At 37.3% G+C, this 19,726-nt stretch overlaps 1 protein-coding gene across 1 annotated transcript in view; it reads left to right on the forward strand.

Annotated features, from left to right (window-relative positions):
- DTWD2 (DTW domain containing 2) overlaps nucleotides 1-19,726 on the forward strand; it is an 83,820-nt gene that overhangs the window by 4,993 nt on the left and 59,101 nt on the right. Inside the window, exon 3 of the mRNA XM_027881326.1 lies at nucleotides 2,732-2,803. Coding sequence (XP_027737127.1) covers nucleotides 2,732-2,803 — 72 coding nt within the window. The remainder of the gene's footprint in view (nucleotides 1-2,731; nucleotides 2,804-19,726) is intronic.

The raw sequence follows: 19,726 nt of genomic DNA on the forward strand, positions 1-19,726 counted from the left end.
TTGGCTTCCTGAAGAGCTGTGAATGTTTTACACCTGCTGCGAAGAGCATGGGTACACTGAGCACAGGCACTGAAAGAAATGTAGGGGTGGAAAAACTAAGGAGGATGAAAAGACTGCAGAGTTGTTACTTTTTAAGAAAAAAAATTAAGTGGCATTTTTTAATTGAAGTTTTGCTGGTGGTGTCTGTACACACAATGTATTTTTGTGGTGTATCTTCTTCATCCTTTTCCTCGGGAATAGAACTAAATTATGCTTTTCAATGAGCATAACGTTCTGTTGCACGATGTGGAGTAGAAGTGCACAAGTGCTGAGTAGAATAAGGCTGTGACTTAGGGGTACATCATGGGAAGAAATATTACCCTCAGTGTTATCCTGTTGTTTGGGCCAGGTATATTTAACTGACTCCCTGAACTCTAGATTTTTACTGTTAGCACCTTAATGATTGTGAATCGGTTGTTGTGATGATCTGAATTCAGAGCAAAAGCATGGAAGAGTGGGTTCTCTTAATGATGGTTCATCATGGAGACCAACTTCAGGTTCTGACTTTTTTAAAAATAAGGCAAGACAGCTGATTGACAGTTTTTAACCAAGTACTCAGGCAGTCAAGATATCAATAGAAATGTGGGAGTATGGTAGATAAGTTTTCATTTGGATAATGAGAATGACTTGAGTGTCCTGAAGGAACAGAATGTTTCTGAGCATTAAGTGTTTGAGACTTTTTATTACCTGTGATGGTTGTGGAGAAAATACAACCATTTGCAATAGCTTATGGTGGAGAATTTGAATGAAATAATAAGATTTTACATTTTGAAGGTGTTTGTGTGCAAGTGCCAGTTTCAAAAAAAAAAAAAAAAAGTGTAAAATGAGCATGCTTGTAGTTGGTGTTTGAGATGGCAAACACCTGATGCGAGTGAAGTATGTGCAGTTGACTTTATCCTGTTTTTTCTTGAGGCTACAATTTCATACATATTCTCTCTGCCAAAACCAAAAGGTCGGTGGTGATAAACTTTGAATCGATAACTTCTTAATAGCTTATTTCTATAGCTGACCTCTTTGTTTTCAGAAGTTAAACCCTCACACCCAAACATTTAAACAGGAGAACAAGCTTAATGTAGTTTCCTAGTTGCTGTTAGCTTGAAAACCAAAATGAGGCAGGCCTCACAGCTGAAGTAATGTAGGACAACAATTTGATTTTGTGGTGTGACACTGAGAGCAATATAATATTTTGAAATAGTGTCCTTTTGTGGGTCAGGTTTCACTGTTTTCTAGATACACTGTGTGCAGTTAAGGAAAAAACCTTTTGGTAGTATGAGAGCCTTAAATGCATACTGATTTCTTGCCACAGATCTTGATTGTGCATATGCAGAATTTTATTGTAGTAGGAGAGCTTCTGGGAAGTGTTTTCAGGAGAAATTAAGATTTTAAAATGTGAATATAATCTATGATCTCTGGGGATTCCTAGTTCTCTTGTATGCCATCACAAATCCCCACTGGAAGCAATCCTCTTTGTTTGCAGGACTGAGTTATTTTGTAAAGTTAGGATAACAAAAATTGGCGTTTTCTCAGGGTCTCTTATGATATACGCTGCTATTATATTTCAAGGGGAGGGGAAAAGGAAGAATAACTTTAATCCTTTAATACAAATGTACCCTTTGTGTATATCTAAAATATTACAGATATTCTACTGAATCTGGGCACTGTGTAAGGGCTCTTGATAGCATTGGTAAATTGATAGTGACATCAGATGACAGAGTGCTGCTTCATGCTTTGAGGAAAAATGTAGTGTTCTTAAGTGCCACTTATTTGTTAATAATTCTGTTAAATCATATAAAGGTTGAGTCTTAAGAAGCAGTGTTGCCTTTTTTCAACACAATAAATCTATGCAGTTGCTTTATAGCACACTGGTATGGTATTTAGGTGCAAATGTGATTTTAAATATTAATTAGCATGCATTAGCAGTTCCTGGTGGAAGAAAATAGCTTCATAGTCTCTGATTTCTTGTATGTTCTTAAAAATGAACTTTAAAGACATTTATTTTCACTGCTCTAAGTTTATTGCAGATTTTCAGTCCCTGAAAGTATTGATTTTTAATCAATAAATAAACTTCTTATGTAGTTAAAACTGTATTTCCCTGTGGGTCCTTGACTTGTAAGAGGTGACTTAAAGTTCTGTAGGATATTTTTCTAAAAGGTTTCATGCATTTCCTATTCTGTTTGCATTGGAAAAAAAAAGGAAAAAAATTGCACAAGGTGTGAGTTTTATTATTCCAGGTTCTTAATTGGTGTATCAAGTGCAAATGTTTTAAAATGTTATTAGCACTTTTAAAGACTCCTAAATCAGAACAATATTTTTTTCTGAATTTACTCATTTCCAGTGTAGTTAAATACATTGGGTGGGTTTACAACTGTGTCTGAGAACCTGCATTTCCAACCTACATGTTTTACATGGATAAATAAGGTGATTTTGCAGAGTTTAGAAGGAGCTAAATTTGTGCATCATCAGGAGACAGAAAGTATCAAGGAGAACAGATGAAACAATTCATATCTTAATTTGCAACAGCTAAAATCAAGGTTGTGCCAGTAATTATTTTCCTTCATTTGGAGAGGTGGGTTCACTGTGTGACTGGAAGGAATCTTGCAGGATTTCAGGATGGAGTGACTATCTCATAATTTGGTATTAAGTGGTTCCATAGGGTATACTGGTGCCTGGGGTTGTTCTTCCTTCTATGCAGGACTTTGCAGAAATTTCATGAAGTTCACTTCAGCCTGTCAAGGTCTGTCCTGCCAGATGCCAATATTCCTTGGTAAGGTTCTTGTGGATGTTCCACATGGGAAAAGATTGAAAGTTTAATAGGAGATATCTACTGTTACATGAATTTTAATTTAGCAGTCTACTAAAATCGCGATAGAATCCCAATATGGCAGTTGCAGTCTATAGAGGGTATTGAATCATCATAGAAATGTGATTACTGGTAGCTATGCTGGTAGATATGCTAGCTATTACTGTGCTTCCTAAATTACAGGGAAGGAATGCATAGTTCGAACCCAGCTTGAGCCCATGGTCTTTTCAGAGCTCATTTGGCGTTTGTTCAGCTTTTGTACTGTGGTGAGCCATATAAATACTTTCTCTGTGCTGGCTTGGCTGGGTCAGGGAGATAATCTTCATGGATTTTCTTAGGGGAGACCATTTACACTACGAGTTGACCCATAGAGCAGTTTATCTAAAGCAAATTCCCTCCTCCAGTCCCCTTCGCGTTTAAATAAGTTTAGCTTCCTTTGTGATAACACTGGTGACTTTCCTACATTGTTTCCTGAACGGTTCATTTATCGTTGGTTGGACCTTTGGGTGGCAGCACAGCCATGTACTCGCTACTCTCTTGGCTATGATCCTGCTAAGGGTGCACTCTGTCCCAGCATCCTGGTCAGTAATGAAGGGGTTAAGCAGTGTTGGCCCCAGTATCAATACCTGGAATACTCCACTAGCAGCTTGCCTCCAGCTGGACTTTGTCCCTCTAGTTGTGCCCTCAGCACCCAGCTGTTGAGGCAGTTCTCCTCCCTGACAGTTTATCTAAGTGGTATTTGATCAGCTTATCTAGGACGCTAAGGCACTGTTAGAAGGATTACTGCAGCTGAGGTAAACAACATCCACTGCTTTCCCCTCATCCTCAAGGCAGTCTGTAGAGGGCCATCAGGTTACTCAAATGTGATTTCCCGTTTGTAGATCCATCTGACTACTATCAATACCCTTTTTTCTTCCATGTGCTGGGAAATGGTTTCAATGGGATTTTCTTCGCTACCTTTCCAGGGACTGATGTGAGGTTAACTGAACCTGTAGTTTCCTGAATCATCTTGGAGACAGGAGTGACATTTGCTTTGTTTCAGACTTGAGCAACCTCTCTTGTTACTTGGGCGTGATCTAAATTTGCCTCACAAACAGCACCAACCCACTCGCTTACCATGCATGAATGCTGCAGGAGGGATCCACCACTGGTCACGGCTGAGTCCTTCAGTGATGATGGGAGCTTTGGAAGTGACACAACTCCATTCAGAGGCTAGGGAGGAGGGAAACGCCTGGCAGGGAAACAGTGGGGAGTGGAATTATTTTAAAAGAGTTGTCTTCTGCTGTTGCTGTCAATAGCAAAGTAGCTAAATTGTTCTGTGTTTTGCAGCATAGCTGAAGGAATCTGAAATGATTTATCTCTTAATAGATTTTTGGCCCATGGAACTGAATTTTATTTCTTGTAACTTTTTCATTTATTCCTTTTCAAAAATACGGTGCACTTGCAATTCTGCTGTACCCTTGTGTAAGCCCAGTAATAAATACTTATGGGCCTTTTCACTTACAGGTTGTATTTCTTCAAAAAATAACTAGAAGTATTTGGCAAAGATTTCTCATCTTACTGTGAATGTAGAATAAGTCTTTATTCCTGGCATTAGGTGATTTTTATATAAATAAGTTAATACCTAAGGGTAGAGATATGAATACATAACCGTTTTCATTACCATAGGTATACAGGCAGTTGAGAAGGTAAGAGACACCTTGGTGTAGATCAGATGTCTGACCTATCTCTGGGGCTTTCTCAGCCCCACAGCATTTGTGGATGGCAACAAGGGCTCTCTTGCCTAGACCATATTCTTTTTGATACTTGATTTATGCATTCTTAGCCAGCTTGGGGATGTGTGTATTCACAAAGAGAGATCTGAAGCACTCCTTTGGAAAGCTACTTCTTAAGGAAGAAGGTGCTGGTGGCCTGCCTGGGCCTGGATATGGAGTTGGTTGTACATCACTGGCCAGCAGATAATCCAGCCACAAGACCACAGAACAAATTACAGTTTTGAATGTTACATTTAAACACATTGAGAGAAAAACATCCCTGGATGGTTTTACAGCATAATTCAGAAATACATAATAATAAGTGCTTATTTTTGCAACAGCAGAAAGTTATTTTACAAACTGTGAAAGTTAATTCAGCATTAGGTGGTTATTAGGCAGGATTTTCCTGTCACTGGAGAAGTAGAGATATGTATACATCAACATGTCATCTCTCCTGAAAAGGCTAAGAAATTTTAATAGGGCTGTGAGTGTGAAAAGCAAGAGTACACAAGCTGAAAGTCTCTTCCATTAAATAATTACCTTTTTTTTTTGTAGACACAAATGTCCTTTGTGTTTTTAATTTATTTTCAATAGAAGATTCTTACGGAGTTTTGAGGACTGTTAAGAGATGTCTTGAAATTGTATACTCAGTAGTAAAAAAGATGTAGAATTTACCAACTAGAGATTAAGATGTAACTTACTTGAAATTGATGAACAAGATATAGATAATCTGTACTAGATTTTAAGAATAGAAGCTAAGTGGAAAATTACCAAGCATTAGTTTTGAAGTTCAGTGCCTCTTATAATTTTAACATGCTTTTATTAATTTTTTTTAAATGACTATTGATTGTACACTAAATTCTGTATCTTCTCTTGGTTAGAGTTATAAATATAAAGCTAACATTGTTAAATTTTGGTCTGCATGTAGCAGTTACTATATGTGCAGTAGTTCCTCATGCTGCTTGTTCTTTAGCCTGTATTAGTAGTAATGAGTGGTGCCAGAACTGTTGGTGAATTAAAAAAATTTGTGACTTCAATGTTACTTATTTCAGCTGGGCTAAATTTCAAAGGCATTTATTAATTTCTTATTATGTTGTGTTCAGATTAATGAGTAGAGACCTTTTTAGGCCACTTATTTTGTGCCTCAGCTGACTTGGTTACCATGCATTTTGATCTGGTATTAAAAAAATGGAAAAAAGAACATGACTGGCCACATAGTTTTAACTATGGACAACTCTAGGCTAATAGAAGCACAACCAGAGGCAAGAACTGCAACAGAGAATCGTCTTGTTAATTAAAGCAACTCTAGTACCTTTGATTGTCTTTTCTGTAATTACACCAAGTGCAACTTTGCCTTGGGGATGGTAGTGCATTATAAGGGAAGCCAGAGATGTTTCAACATGGATCAAACCTTCCCAATTTAATCATAAGGCATACTAAAAATACCAGTGGTTGCTTTACAAGAATTGCTGTTGATTTTTATAAAAATAACACAAAGCAAAAACCTAAAAAAAGGAACTTTACTTTTCCCTCTGTGGGAGTTACAAAATCAGGTGAGAGCTCAAGACTGTTACCTGTATACCCAAATAAGAGTTGGTTTAAGTGCAGCAAATCCAGTTATTTTTCCTGAACTTTTGAGGTTTACATCTGATATTGGCATAGGTGAATTTCATCTGTAATGCCATCTCCGTTTGAAAAGAGCCAACCCTGACATGTCTTAGAATTTTTTATGATGTAAAAGTACTGCAGAGCTCCTGTGACTAATGTGGTCTTCAGTCAGATTCTTTTCAGTTACCCTGTTTTTTTTTTCCTTATTCTTTTGTTTTCACCTGAGTTTCATTTTTTAAAAAACCCAAGCTTTCCTGTGATTTCAAATGCACCACTCAAACCTGCTTCTCTTCTTGAAACTGTATGCCTAGAATTTCTTAGGTTTTCCCCGCCCCCTCCCCCTCTTTAAAGTCAAATAGTGTTCTGAGCATGGGATGGAGTTTTCAGTTGGCACCTTCATAGCTTTACCAGAGTTGTCCTTTTGCCTCGCAAGCTCTGCTGAAATGTTTTTCTTGAAAGTCTGTAATGGTTTTTTTTGGAACAGATAATCCAACTTCAAACTCCTGGAGGTGTCAGTCTAGTAGTTGCATAACTCTCCTTTGGCTTCTAAGACATAGTCCTCAGCTATTTTTTTCTCCATCTTTCTACATACCATTTATGAGTTACACTGATGATGCCTAAAATTCATGGTAAGAATTTCTTTTAAAATTCATGTCCTCAGTTCCTAAATCTGTTGAGCATATCAGTATTGAAGACCTGCGAACTGTCTGTGACAGGTAATTTTTTTAAATCTCAAGCTTAGCTTCTTATGAATGTCCACCTGTATTGGCTCGGTGACACGAAGGGGAATTTGTCCTTGCTGTATTTCATTTTTGTCTTACTGAGCTATGTAAAAATGGATCAAATAAGTCCTGGGGACCTCATCCTATGGCTCTTCTGCCACAACAGTAGTAGATAGTAGATATCTATGCTGTAAAATTAACATGAATTTTTCTTACCTAATCAGTAGTTGAATACTTACTATGCCTCAGCTTTATTTATTTCTACTTGTTTTTCTTAATCACTGATATATTAATAATTGATATTACAATTTTGAGAGGTTATTTTTGCCTTTTTTTTGTTTTTAAGCAGCCAGTCAACCAAAAGGTTAGAAATAAAATTGAGTATGCATGCTTCTTAGATTTTGGAAGGATCACCTTTAAGTACATGCTTGTATGAATTAACAATATCTGCTTGTACACCCTTACCATATTTGGTAGAAAATATTTTTATTTTCTTATGGTATCATAGAGTAGACATTCTTTGCTGCATTTCTGTTTGGTACTAGCTCTTCAACATTTCTATTTACTTCAAATTTCCAGTTTAATGAATTTGAAGATAGGTGAATTGTGCACTAGGGAGAGAATAAATGGATCAAATTGGAATGAATGTGAAATGTTGAAGAATTCTGTATTTTGATGCTCATATCAGATAGTGGAAAGAAAATACACCTCACCTGAAAAGCACCTAGAGTTTATAGGCTTATTAAGGAAGTCAAACAGTCTGAGGAAATCCACTGCCAGAAGAGTTAATCAGGAATAAGTCTAGTTTTGTTGACACATTTTTCTAATAACTGTAAAATGGTAAATCAAGTGGATGGTAGTTTATAAAGAAGGATTCTCAAAAAAGGGTGTTTTGGGGGTTCTTATGGTTTGTTATGCATATGGAACAACACGAGTGGTCCACTTCAGTTTTATAATGGGTGAAACTTGTTTTTCCTGATAGTTCTGAATTCAGTATTGTACTTAAACAATTTGGGAATAAGCCCTTTAATTTTTTCCTCAGTATTTATTAGGATTTGATTCAGAAACTTTAGAAACTCTCTTTATTAGAGTTTTCATCAAATGAAGTTTTGAGCCTGTAAAATCATTAGAATTTAAATGTGTTTTGCTATGTTTAATAGAAGGGCATGTTAATTGTACCGTCTAATAGAGAATTTTTTCATGAAACTAACGTGCTGATTCTGTTAGAGATCTATGTCAAATTCTTCATGAATATCTAAGTTCTTTTAACAAACCTAATATATGAAAAAGGACGCAACTAATGCAGTACATTAAGTTGATTTTAAGTGCCTTTTAGAAGATGCCATCTCCAAGTAGGTTAAAAGAAAACCCACAGTGCACAGCAAGCCTACTTAAATGTTTAACCCCTTCATGCCTGACAAAACTGAAGCAGGGATGCTAATGAATGTGTTTTAAACTCAAGTAGGCTTTTTTTAAAGGAATCTGGACACCTAAATATCTTAAAGCTTCAATCTTTAAAACTGGTTTAGTAATATTTTTGATGTTTATAATGGTGCAGTGGATATAATTTGTTGAACCCTGTTAAGTTAGTTATCCTTTAATATAATTCTGTAATGAGCTACTGCTTTGATTTTCTATCCTGTTCCTGTTTGCAAGTGCAGATTATGTAACTGTTTGGAGAGGGGTCCGTGGAGAAATTTAGTAAGGGCAGTATCAGATGACTAACGAAGTCATGTATCACTAAAATAAGTGGGCATAGGGCACAGGAGTGCCCACCTTCTTTGACAGACTGGTTAATGCATTTAACTGTATCTAACTGTGATGACAGCTTTTGGAGCAGGGGTGGTTACTTTTGTCTGAGTGGGTAGGAATACTAAGGGAACATTTGACCGTTTTCTGCAATATCCTGTTAGTCAAGCTGGGAAGATACAGACTGGATGAATGGGTCTACAAAACCAACAAAGATAGCTGTCTGGGCAGTTGACCTCAAACAGTTGATAGTTTGAAGCAGGAGAGGTTTTTGTGGGAGTTTATGCTGTGTGCAAAGCTCTTGAACATGCTCCTGGTGCCCAGGTTGGCAGGGTGAGGACTTGCACAGCCAGCAGGTGAAGGCAGGTGGACGGAGCAACTGCTGTACTGCTGTAGGTTAGAGCTGCCACTCAGAGAGATGTTGACATCTGTCTAGTCATGAGGAACCTCGTGAAACTCCACACGTTCGAAGCTCCGTGCCCAGGGCTGAACGAGCCCAGGCAGCACTGTCAGCGAGGGAACCACCCTGCAGCAAAAATGGGCAGCGGGCCGGGTGGGGACCAGCAGCATCCCCTGGTGGGAGAAGAGATCAGGTGTATCCTGTCTGTTTCAACGAGAGTGTAGCTGTGTTTCAGCCTCAGAAAAAAATGAATCGCGCTTTGTGAAAGGGGTTAAATGCTTGTTGCAGATGGAGCTCGTTAGCCCTGTAAGGCAATCCATCTACGTCCTGAGGACCTCACTGCCACCGTCCAAGCGTGCTTGGCCCCGGCGCGCTCAGTTCCACGCACACTGTGTCTCACCTAAAAAATCCAATGCGCAGGCTGGAAGGTGTAAAGACCTTCCCCGGTTCTTCGTTCGCGAAGGGACTGGCCATATATATAAATGCTTGTTGCCTGGTGAGACTCTACTCTTGGAAGACTCAGATCAGGTGGCTCAAGTCCTTTGAAGTTATTCCTGCTTTGAGTCCAAATCTGTCCAATTCTGAGTTGTTTTATGAGTCTGCTTATGGCTTTGTACTGCTGTGTTCTGCCTAAGTTAGTACCAGTGGCCTTTCAGATCAAGCAGTGCTATTTTCCTCAGTGCAAAATCTTAACTTCTATGGTCCTTCTTATTCCTGTCAGTCTCTTAATGAGGTACTTGGGTGCAGTCTAACTGTATTTTTATTAACTTTTACAAACATGCTTGTTAAATATATTACATTAGTTATAAAAATAGTGTTTTCAAGTTACATAAGAAAATTTCATCTGTGCAGTGGACTTGTAGCTTTCTTATTTAAAAGCAAGCATTGTTGTAAGGTATTTTTCTCAAGACATGCAGCCTGCAAAGTGCCTTGAGTGGAACCAATCAATATGGTTCTGAGGTTTGATGTGGTGACTGCCATATTCAGCATTTAAAAAGCACTTGTGCTTAATGAATTACCTACTTTAAAAACAGCATCTTCCAGAATCTCCAAAAAGCTTTAGAATGGCTTAATGAACTTGATGCCTGATTAAATAAATGAAATATTCTGTGTTCAGTAAAAATCAACATTTTTTAGTGAAATATAATAACCTTTTACTGTTAAATAGCAGGTATACGGTTTTAAAACACATTATTGTGTTGTATTATACCAGAAAACCAATTGATTCCTTTTTAAAACTATTGATGCTAGAGCAAAAACCAGTGTGTTCAACAAAACTGCTGCTATTCAGAAAAAGGACGCTAGAGTGTAGTGTAGCATTTCTAGTGCTATTACAGGAAGCAGCATCTTGAAGGCTTCTGAACAGAACACTGTTTGCAAACTGCCTTTATTCGTAGGGTGTTACAATGTTAATTTACACTGAAGTTTTCTGGATATATAAACACAACTCCATTCTTCTGCCACCTATGGCAGAAGTTGATAATACACTAGAGTACTTCAACTGAAGATTTAACTGTTTTCCCAATACTGGTTGTTAGGAAATACTAGAAATTCTGTTAACTGTATTTTTACTTACATTCAGTTTAAGATAAACTGCAGAGAGTCTTTCTTTTAAGAAGAGTATGTACTCTTTAAAGAAGTTTTGTCCGATAGAAGGTATCTGCTTTTATGCTAATGCTAAATGTAATTTAGAATGGGCATTCTGTTGTGTGCTCTGTTTTACTGTAATAAATTAGAGCAATACCTTCATTTAATTGATTTTTTAAATTATTTTTCATTTCTGAAAATTCATGGCTGTAAGTGACAGGATATGGCATTGTCGCATATATTGAGAAACACAAGAACTTAGCTCTTCTTTTAACTGCTGAGAAATATCTGGTACTGAGCCTGCTTTCATTAAAATCTATTGCAGAATTCACTTGACTTCACTTGGTGCAGAACTGAGCTTTTTTTTTTTAAATTCACTTTTCTCATCTGCTTGCTTCAAACTTGGATTCAGGCTTGTTATTAACAAAGAAAGTATACATGTCAATAGGCTCTGTCTTTAAATTACTATATTAAATAAGATCAAGTTGCATAGGGAGACCTAAATTTCAAATTTTAAAAGGCCTATTGCTTTTGTGGACTTAGAAAGGCTGGTTTTGTTGAAACATAGTCAGTGTTTTTGGAACAGGAGAATGCTGTGCATGTAACTTTAACTTAAAATCAAAACTGAAAAAAAACACAACTGGGACACGGAAATGTAATGTTAGAAGTTTTTATTTTTGCATAGAGTCTTGCAGGGTTACCCTTAATGGCAAGTTGTAATCAAAAACCAGCAATAACAAAGCAAAAATGCAAGAAGCTTTTAGGTAATTTAATTATAGATTTGTAGGCTGCATTTACACTGCTTCAGTTGCTGTTTGAACCACTGAGTACAGCTGAAATGTATTGTCAGCATCTCCTTGACAGCTTGCAGTGTCTTAATCCCTCAGTTTCTCAAGCTGCCTTTTCCCACTGCAGGGTTCATTATGACCCTTTATTGTACAAGGGGTGTTAAGAGCCTGCACTCCCTTACACTAAGATACCAGACTGAGAAGGAGAGGGGGAGAAGGACTGGTTAGCCACAGTTTCTGAGTCTTCCGTGGAGAGGCTCTGGGGGCAGGCATGCAAGGGGCTAGTAAGTCTACCAGACCCAAGATGCTGATTCTGTATTGTTGGATATCTTTCTTTTTCTTTCTTGGATTGGTGGGTTCCTTTCTCCCCTGGGAAATTCTGAACTTTTCTACAAGTCATTTTGATTACAGAATTTTCCTGCTTTGTCTTTTCTTGTGATAGCCTCTAAACTTTGGAAACAGATTGGGAATTATAGAGCTGGCAATGTAGGACTTCAGTTTAACTTCTTAATGTCTCAATGGCTCACTTTAAATGCCATTACTGCTTCACGTTCTTCAACAAATTTAAAGCTCTGCTAACTGTCTGGCATCAGGCTTGTCAGGTTGCCAGCTATTTTGCTAGACTGTAGAGCCAAGATGCATGAAAATGTCAACAACCTCAGGCTCATTAGTTTTTGGCTTTCCTGGCCTTTCTGTAATGACTGCAGTGCTGCATAAGCTAAATTTTGTGGGTTTTTTTAATTTACTCCTATTAGTTACAGTGGAAACCACAGCCAACTTTAATGGAAACAGTTGAAATAGTTAAAAGTGTGTTCTCCTTTGATTTGTTAATTTGTTTACAAGGAAAGCAGTCTGCCAAAGTCTACTTACATGTAATAAGTTCAGAAGATTATACAGGGTGAATATTTTGTTTTTTTTTCTTCTTTGTACCTTTTCTCTTTTAAAGCACTAGCCGATATTTGTTGTTTTGAATATGTTCTGTTCAACCTTGTAAAGCTGCCATGAACATTCCAGGCTAAAAAAATCCCCAAACTTACTTGTTTGTCCTTTATTTATGATTTAACTGGTCAGGCAAAAAGGTTATTTGCCTTGGGAAATGGACACATGAGAACACTGCAGAACTAAAAAGCCTTTAATAAGGTCTATGCTGCTTTTGTACACATTTCTGAAATATATTGATTTTTGTCTGTTTACCTTCAGCATGAAAACATGTGAAAGAAGATTTGTTGAAGATAGCTGACACTTGGAGCATTCATACAGAAACTGTGCTAATGAATCTACTAATTTTGTTGGGTAACCTGTTGCTTTCTGTTGTAGTGTCAGTCTCTACAGGAATGTCCAAACTAATTGAAAATACTCCTAATATAATTACTTGTCACTTTAGTGTTACCAGCTTCTCCATAAAAGTCACTTCATCCCTAAGTGGTAATTCTCTAGATACAACTATGTCTTCAATATGTGCTGCTGCTACTACTGCTATTACTGATGATGATGGTAATAAAATCTGTTGTACTATTTACTTAGTGTTCTAAACCAGTGTGAAGAATATGGTAATGCAAAATAGAAGGGAAGCTTGGAATGATGCGTAAGCTACCAAATACTTGAAGGATTTTTTTCTTCACTAATTTTAGATTTTTTACAAATACACATTTTCTAAAGAGAAATATATATGTATGTATGTATGTATGTTTACTTACTTGCCTGATTTCATCACTAACTGATGTAATTTTCCAAAAGATAGGAAGGTTGTCCTTTATGAGAACTCAAGAGCTTGTTATGTGAACTAAGTGACTTTCCATCCCTTACCTCTGGAGCGTTGCCTTTTTTGTCCAATTTTAGTCTTAAATCTAGGAAGAATGAAATCTTGTAGTCTCTGTAAGTAAAGCTTTTTGAATGTTTTGCTACAGTTGGTCAAAACCAGACCAGCTGAACTTTGACTGAAAATCATTGCGAATTGATCACTGCTTGGTGCTGAAAAAGAAATGAGTTGAGATGTAAATTTGTTTCCAGTGGCTGGATGTCAGCAACAGAAAACTCTAAGCTGAAAATCAGCAGTAACACATCATCTTCTTTGAAGGTTTACATTTTGGATGCTTCTCATGGTTTTGCTTTTTGAGATAGATTTGTCACTTTTTTTCCCAGTAAGAGCTCAGGACATAATCCCTGAAATGTATTGGATTGCATTGAAAGTAAATGTTAAAATGGGACCACATATAGTCTATGATCTTGTTTTGAACACTTATCTTGCTGAGCTTTATTTTCTCCTGCTGAGTGTAGGAACTGGATAAAGGTGTATTGCCTTTTTCTTTCTTTTTTTTTTTTTTTTTTTTTTTTTTTTTTTTTTTTTTTTTTTTTTTTTTTTTTTTTTTTTTTTTTTTTTTTTTTTTTTTTTTTTTTTTAGTTTTTGTTTGTTTTGGTTTGATTTTGTTTTTAGATCTGTGGCTCACCAACGTGTTTGTATCACTGTTCAGTAGCAGTAAAACCTGCACTCATGCATAGCGTATAGAGAACGACTGAAAGACGTGAGAGCTGCTTGGCATGGCCTGACAGTTTGTGTTCTTTTAAGCAGTGATTGTGCCAGTAAACCATGCTCATAACAAAGGGTTCAAACCCAAGGTTTGGGTGCTGGAGAGTTGAGCAGTGAATAACACGTGCGTGGGGGTCAGCATAAGTACAGGGTACCTGTGATATTTTGTGGCTGATAGGAATAGTGGTTCTGTGATTTTCTAAACTAAAAAGCATATTTTCATGCTTTAATAGCTTTTGATGATGGATACCTTTCTTATTGCTGTGAATTTCTCCTTCCCTCTCCTCCATCGTGTGATGCATGTAACTGTTCATGGAACAGATGTAAATAGTGTTTATTTTTGAACTTGATCTCTGCTGGTATTGTTGATACCTCTGCCAATTAACTACCTTATTCTTTGTTTGAGTTTTCTGAAGTCTGGTGCTCTTCAGACTGTTTCAAATTTACAGGAAGGCAACAGTTTTCAAATTGAAGGAGAAATCTTGATTGAATATGATGGAAAACATAATCAAGGTTTTGATGCTGAGACCAGAAAAGAAAATGGCAAGGGATGCATGTTCTCACCATAGAACGTAGGAGCAGGAGAACTGCTGAGAGGTGGTGCCATGGGTATCTGAATGCTAGGAAATATTTCTGTGATCCCTTAGCTGCTCATTAGTAGAGTATGCCTTGTTGAGAGGCAGGGAGACGGCTCTGTCTCCCTTTCCCCTTTTGGAACATATTTCTGATTTCTTTCTGTACCTCTTCTCTGGCACATCTCTGATCCCTTCTCATTGCTGTACCCCTTGCCCCTGATAGTTCCAGTGGAATACTACAACAGTTCAAAGGCAGTTTTTGTCTAAAAATATTGTAGTGCTCTTTGGATGCCTCTTTATACTGTGGCCCAGCTTTCTGTGTTGATAGTGCCTCGTGGCAAGAAGAACTGTGCTGCGCTAACTTTGCTATGTTATGGCGACTGTACCAGGAAAGTCCCCTGGAAATGATCATGTTGCATACAGGGGTAACCTGTATTCAATTGGTCACTTTTATGTTCATGTTGGTTTGGAAATTTGTGCCACTACTTTGATTGTCTTCTGATACAAAATGCTAAACTTAAACTGATATATTTTAATGAATTTGATATTTAGTGCTGCAGTGGCTTCTCCTGGAACTAGATAGAAAATTTTGGAACTTGAAACAGAATACATCGCAAGTTTGAATTGTAAAAGGGCTAGTGTCTTTAAATTGAAGGAGAGTAGGTTTAACTTAGATGTTAGGAAGTAGGTTTAACTTAGATATTAGGAAGTAGGTTTAAATTAGATATTAGGAAGAAATTCCTTGCTGTAAGGGTGGTGAGGCACTGAAACAGTTGTTCCAGAAAAGCTGTGGATAGTGCATCCCTGAAAGCAATCAGTGCCAGGATGGGATTTTGAGGAACCTGATCTACTGGACAGTGTCCCTGCCCAGGGCAAGAGGTTTGGAATGAGATGATCTTGAGAATCCCTTTCAACTCTACTGCTCTACCACTCTACTGCTGATCCAGTCATAATACCTTAAATACATGTTTATAGGAGGATTCTTTTTGTTTCTGCCTGGCACTCTGAAGCATGGAAAGGAGGAAGCTGATATTGATATGATGTTACACAGATTCCTGACATTCAGTGTCAGTGCCAGTAGCTCACTAGCACAGTTCATATTCACTGTGCATTGTAAAATGATCTGCAAAATGCAAAGATACCAAATGACTCCATAGCTCTCTCATGATACCATGAGAGCTATGGTAGAACTTTTTATATGAATTAGAACAATATTCTAGATTTCGGAACAGTTGAGTTACTTTATTTCTGTGTTAGATTACTTGAAGCTGTTGTCCCTAACTGTGTTAAAAAGGTTATAAAAGCTTTTGTGCAGGATAACTGTAAAATTAGTGTTTTTATTAAAATTAGTTACCTCTTTACATCTAAAACAGTTTGTTTGCAAAGTAGTTGATTCATATTTTTGGGTAACATGGAAACAAGTTTTTTCCTATTATATGAGATCTTTTCTTTGAACAGAGAATTTTACCGTGAGTTGTGTTTGATGCTTCTCCATTGAGATGTATGTTTTTACATGGGAAACTAGGATATATTCTGTGAAATTTGGTGTCTGCACCATTAAAAAAACTAAACCAACAAAATGAAACAAACCCATACACCTGTTTTATTTATTTATCTTGTGGGAAGCAAAACTTCATCAATATGCCTTCTTTTTTTTCTTCTTTTTGATTTTTCTTTGCCAGGAAGCTGGTGCTACACAGATTACTAAGTGAAAAAGTAAATGCTCTATTGATCTTGGTACTCTCTTCACCTGTGTTTCTGATACTGTGTTTTTGTGTGACTGTTGACTCTTAATGAAGCTTGAAAGAACTTAATTTTACATTATTATGCCTCATGACCAATGAGTTCCAAAGTCTTTTGAAAGAGGCTGGAGGAAAGAATGGAAACTGGAAAACTTTGAAGTCAGAGTAATTCTTCTATGCCTGATTTTTCTTATGAAGCACCATTAAAACAAAGGCTTGAAAATTTTGCTTGAGCAAGGAATGGTCATAAGCCTAGAAAAAATCTTGACAGTGCTGATGGCACAAGGCATTACTTCTTGTGTTTTTGGTCTGGCTTCTCTAGCACTCAGAGTGCAAACCAGAGGTTTATGTAGTGTCATAATAATGTTCCATGTTTAATTATTTCATCCTTTGCTAGTAACACTTAACATCTGATCTGCATTTTTGAGAACTGCCAGGCATTTTAAACTGCTGTTTTCACAGAATTGTTTATTGTGAGTTCATACTGTTGAATGTTGTGTCATGTAAACCATAGACCCTGTTTTTTTTTTCTAAATGTTGGGTTAGGATTGTTGTTCCTAAATGCATAAATTTGTTTATCTATGTTAACTTAATCCACTAATCCTTTTATGTTCCCTCTGCAGGTATAGCTGTAGCGGTTAAGGTGGACGATGCAAAATATAGTCTTAAAACATTTTTTAATTTGTCCTGTAACGTAAAACAAGCAAAAATAACATTTGTTTTCAAATTTTTTAAAATGTACGGGCTTTTCCTTATAAACTTCCCACACAGCTTTATAAAACTCCTGAATGTTGTTTTAATGCCTGTGCATAATGGACTTGTGTCAGTATAAAACATATACAAAAGCATTAGTATAAAGCAAACATATGGTTACTCTGTGGTTTCTCCAGACTTCTCAGGTGGGCTTTGACCTTGAAACCCTTGGTGTTTTGACAAAAACAGTAGAGAAATCTAATTTACTTGAAGCAGCCGTTTCTATTTTGGCAGGAGTGTTTTTTTGAAAATACGGAGTCTGGGGCCTGACCTTGGCAATATGTGTTGGAAGATGAAAATGCTGCTGCGAGTGTTAGTAGTTTAAAAACATCAGCTCCTTTGCATTGTTTCTAGAACGTGTGGTTGGCGCACTCAACCTCTTCATGTGTTTCCATAGAAATGTCTACATATGCTGAGCATAAAATTGTAACTTTGTTAGTCTTTGCTTACTCTGAGTTTAAATCCTTGAATTAACTACTTGTAGTTTTCTGAATATGGAAACAGCATGTATCTGAATACAGCATTCCCAGAATGATGCCTGCTTTCAGAAGCTCTTTGGGCCTGTAACAAAGTAAAACTTAGTTTTGAAGCAAGGGAGGACTTATTTACAGGAAAATAGTACAGTGTCTTGGGAAATAGTTTTAGAATTAGCTCACTATTTTCCAGACTACTGCAAATTCACTATTAGAGAATCTCTACCGAGAAACTGGTAATCATGCTAAATCTGACACCACAGCACAGTCCACTGTCCAGATTTAGTTCTCCTGGGAAGATAAACTAAATGTTATTCTGAACATCATTAGTTTAGCTATGAATAATGGAAAGAAAGCTGTGAGAAGTCAGTGCATGGCTGTCTTTTGCACATGGAGCACTTTTGTTAGATATGGATGATTATTTTAGATGCCATTTTTACAGGTCACTTTGTCATAAGTTTTTAAACTGGGAATGCTGTATTTAAAAAGAATTAAGAACCCACTCATTACCTCTGAACTGTACTGAAATTGCATACAGGTGAATAATGCTATAAAAATTATACTCCTTCAAATCCTAGTCCCCACCTACAAACCTTTTCCTTAATATTCTGAATGTTACTGTTCTTATCTAGAGCTGATTGCTACTTTGATTTCCGGAAATGAGAGAAGAAGGCTGATCAGCACCAAATGAGTTCCTGATGCTTCCCCTGCTCTTCGGTAACACCAGCTCTGTATGCAGGGCAAGACTGTAACAAAATCTTTAAACAAAAGAAAAAGACAAATAGCCTTTTCTGCGTAGGTGGCCTTTCTCAGAGCAAAGGTGGCTTTTGTGGTGATGGAACAGAACTTCTTTTGTTCTGCAGTGCTTCCTGTCTGACAGATGTAGGCTGGTAATGTCAGTTCCATGTAGAAATAATGTTTTGTTTTTGTCTCGGCACAATAATCATTAGGTTCTGAAGTAAAATTACAGAAATAACTCCTGTGCCCCAGGATGGGGTTGTAAAACTGTGCATTCAACATAATTAGGAATCTAATTGGGTGCTTAAAGTTAAGTGATGTATATGCATATGTAAGTAATTAAATTATATTGGAAAGTACTTTATTTGTCATAGTCTGTGCTCTGCTCCCTAGAGTATAGGCAGAGTTTATTCTGCAACTATTTGTTTGCTTTCCAGGTAATTTCCTTCTTTTGTTTATGTTTGGAGGGTTTTGTTGTGTGGGTTTGTTTGTTTGTTTGTTTTTGGTGTTTTTGTTTTTGTTTGTTTGCTTTTTTTTTTTTTTTGTGTGAGGTTAAGAAAGCTTAAAAAACTATCTGTGAAAAACCCAAACTGATTTGGAAAATACAAAAAGTGTATGTCAAAGGGAGACTTGAAACGTAAGTTCTATCTAATGAAATTTGTTGTAATTAAACACCCTGAGGTCAGAAACCACTGGAAGCTCTCTTTGCCTTCTTATGAGAGCTAATGAGCAACACAGCTCACTGGATTGAAGTCACCAGCTAACTGTTTTGGAACAGCTTTGTGTAATAGATTTTCATGCCCTAGTATGTCCTCAGCAGAAAATTACATAATGTGGAGAACTTTAAAAACGTCTCTTGTTGGTGAAACCAAGTATTAGGAACAAACCAGGGAAATCACAGCCGATACAGAATTGAGTTTCTGATGAATCTGATGATCAAAAAGAGGATGAACTTCTACTTAACAATCAGGGCACAGGCAATAAACAGCCTCTGCAGTATTTGCTGCTTCCAGGTTGTTAACAAAACTGTTTTCAGAAATTTCTGATTAAATTACTTACACGTGAGAAAATTCAGGGGAAAAATGATGGTACAGCACTGGAGAACAACCCACTAGACCTGGAAGTGAAGTTGGTTTCAGTTCATTCATGGTAAAGGTTCCAAGAGTAGCCCACTGAATAGTAAAATTGTTGAGTACTTACTGCTAGGCCCCTGGTGGTGCAGTGGCTAAACTGCGGCACTGTCAGCGCCAAGACCCGGGTTCGATTCCCTGTTAGGACTCTCCCCGGGCAGATGGAGCTCGTTAGCCCTGTAAGGCAATCCATCTACGTCCTGAGGACCTCGCTGCCACCGTCCAAGCGTGCTTGGCCCCGGCAGATGAACCTCAGGATTAAAGGGTGGGCTCAGTTCCGCGCACACTGTGTCTCACCTAAAAAATCCAATGCGCAGGCTGGAAGGTGGAAAGACCTTCCC

The sequence above is a fragment of the Empidonax traillii genome, unplaced genomic scaffold (assembly GCF_003031625.1).
Source record: "Empidonax traillii isolate 1590-97213 ecotype Southwest subspecies unplaced genomic scaffold, ASM303162v1 scaffold7:size3022706, whole genome shotgun sequence".
Taxonomy (NCBI): Eukaryota; Metazoa; Chordata; class Aves; order Passeriformes; family Tyrannidae; genus Empidonax; species Empidonax traillii.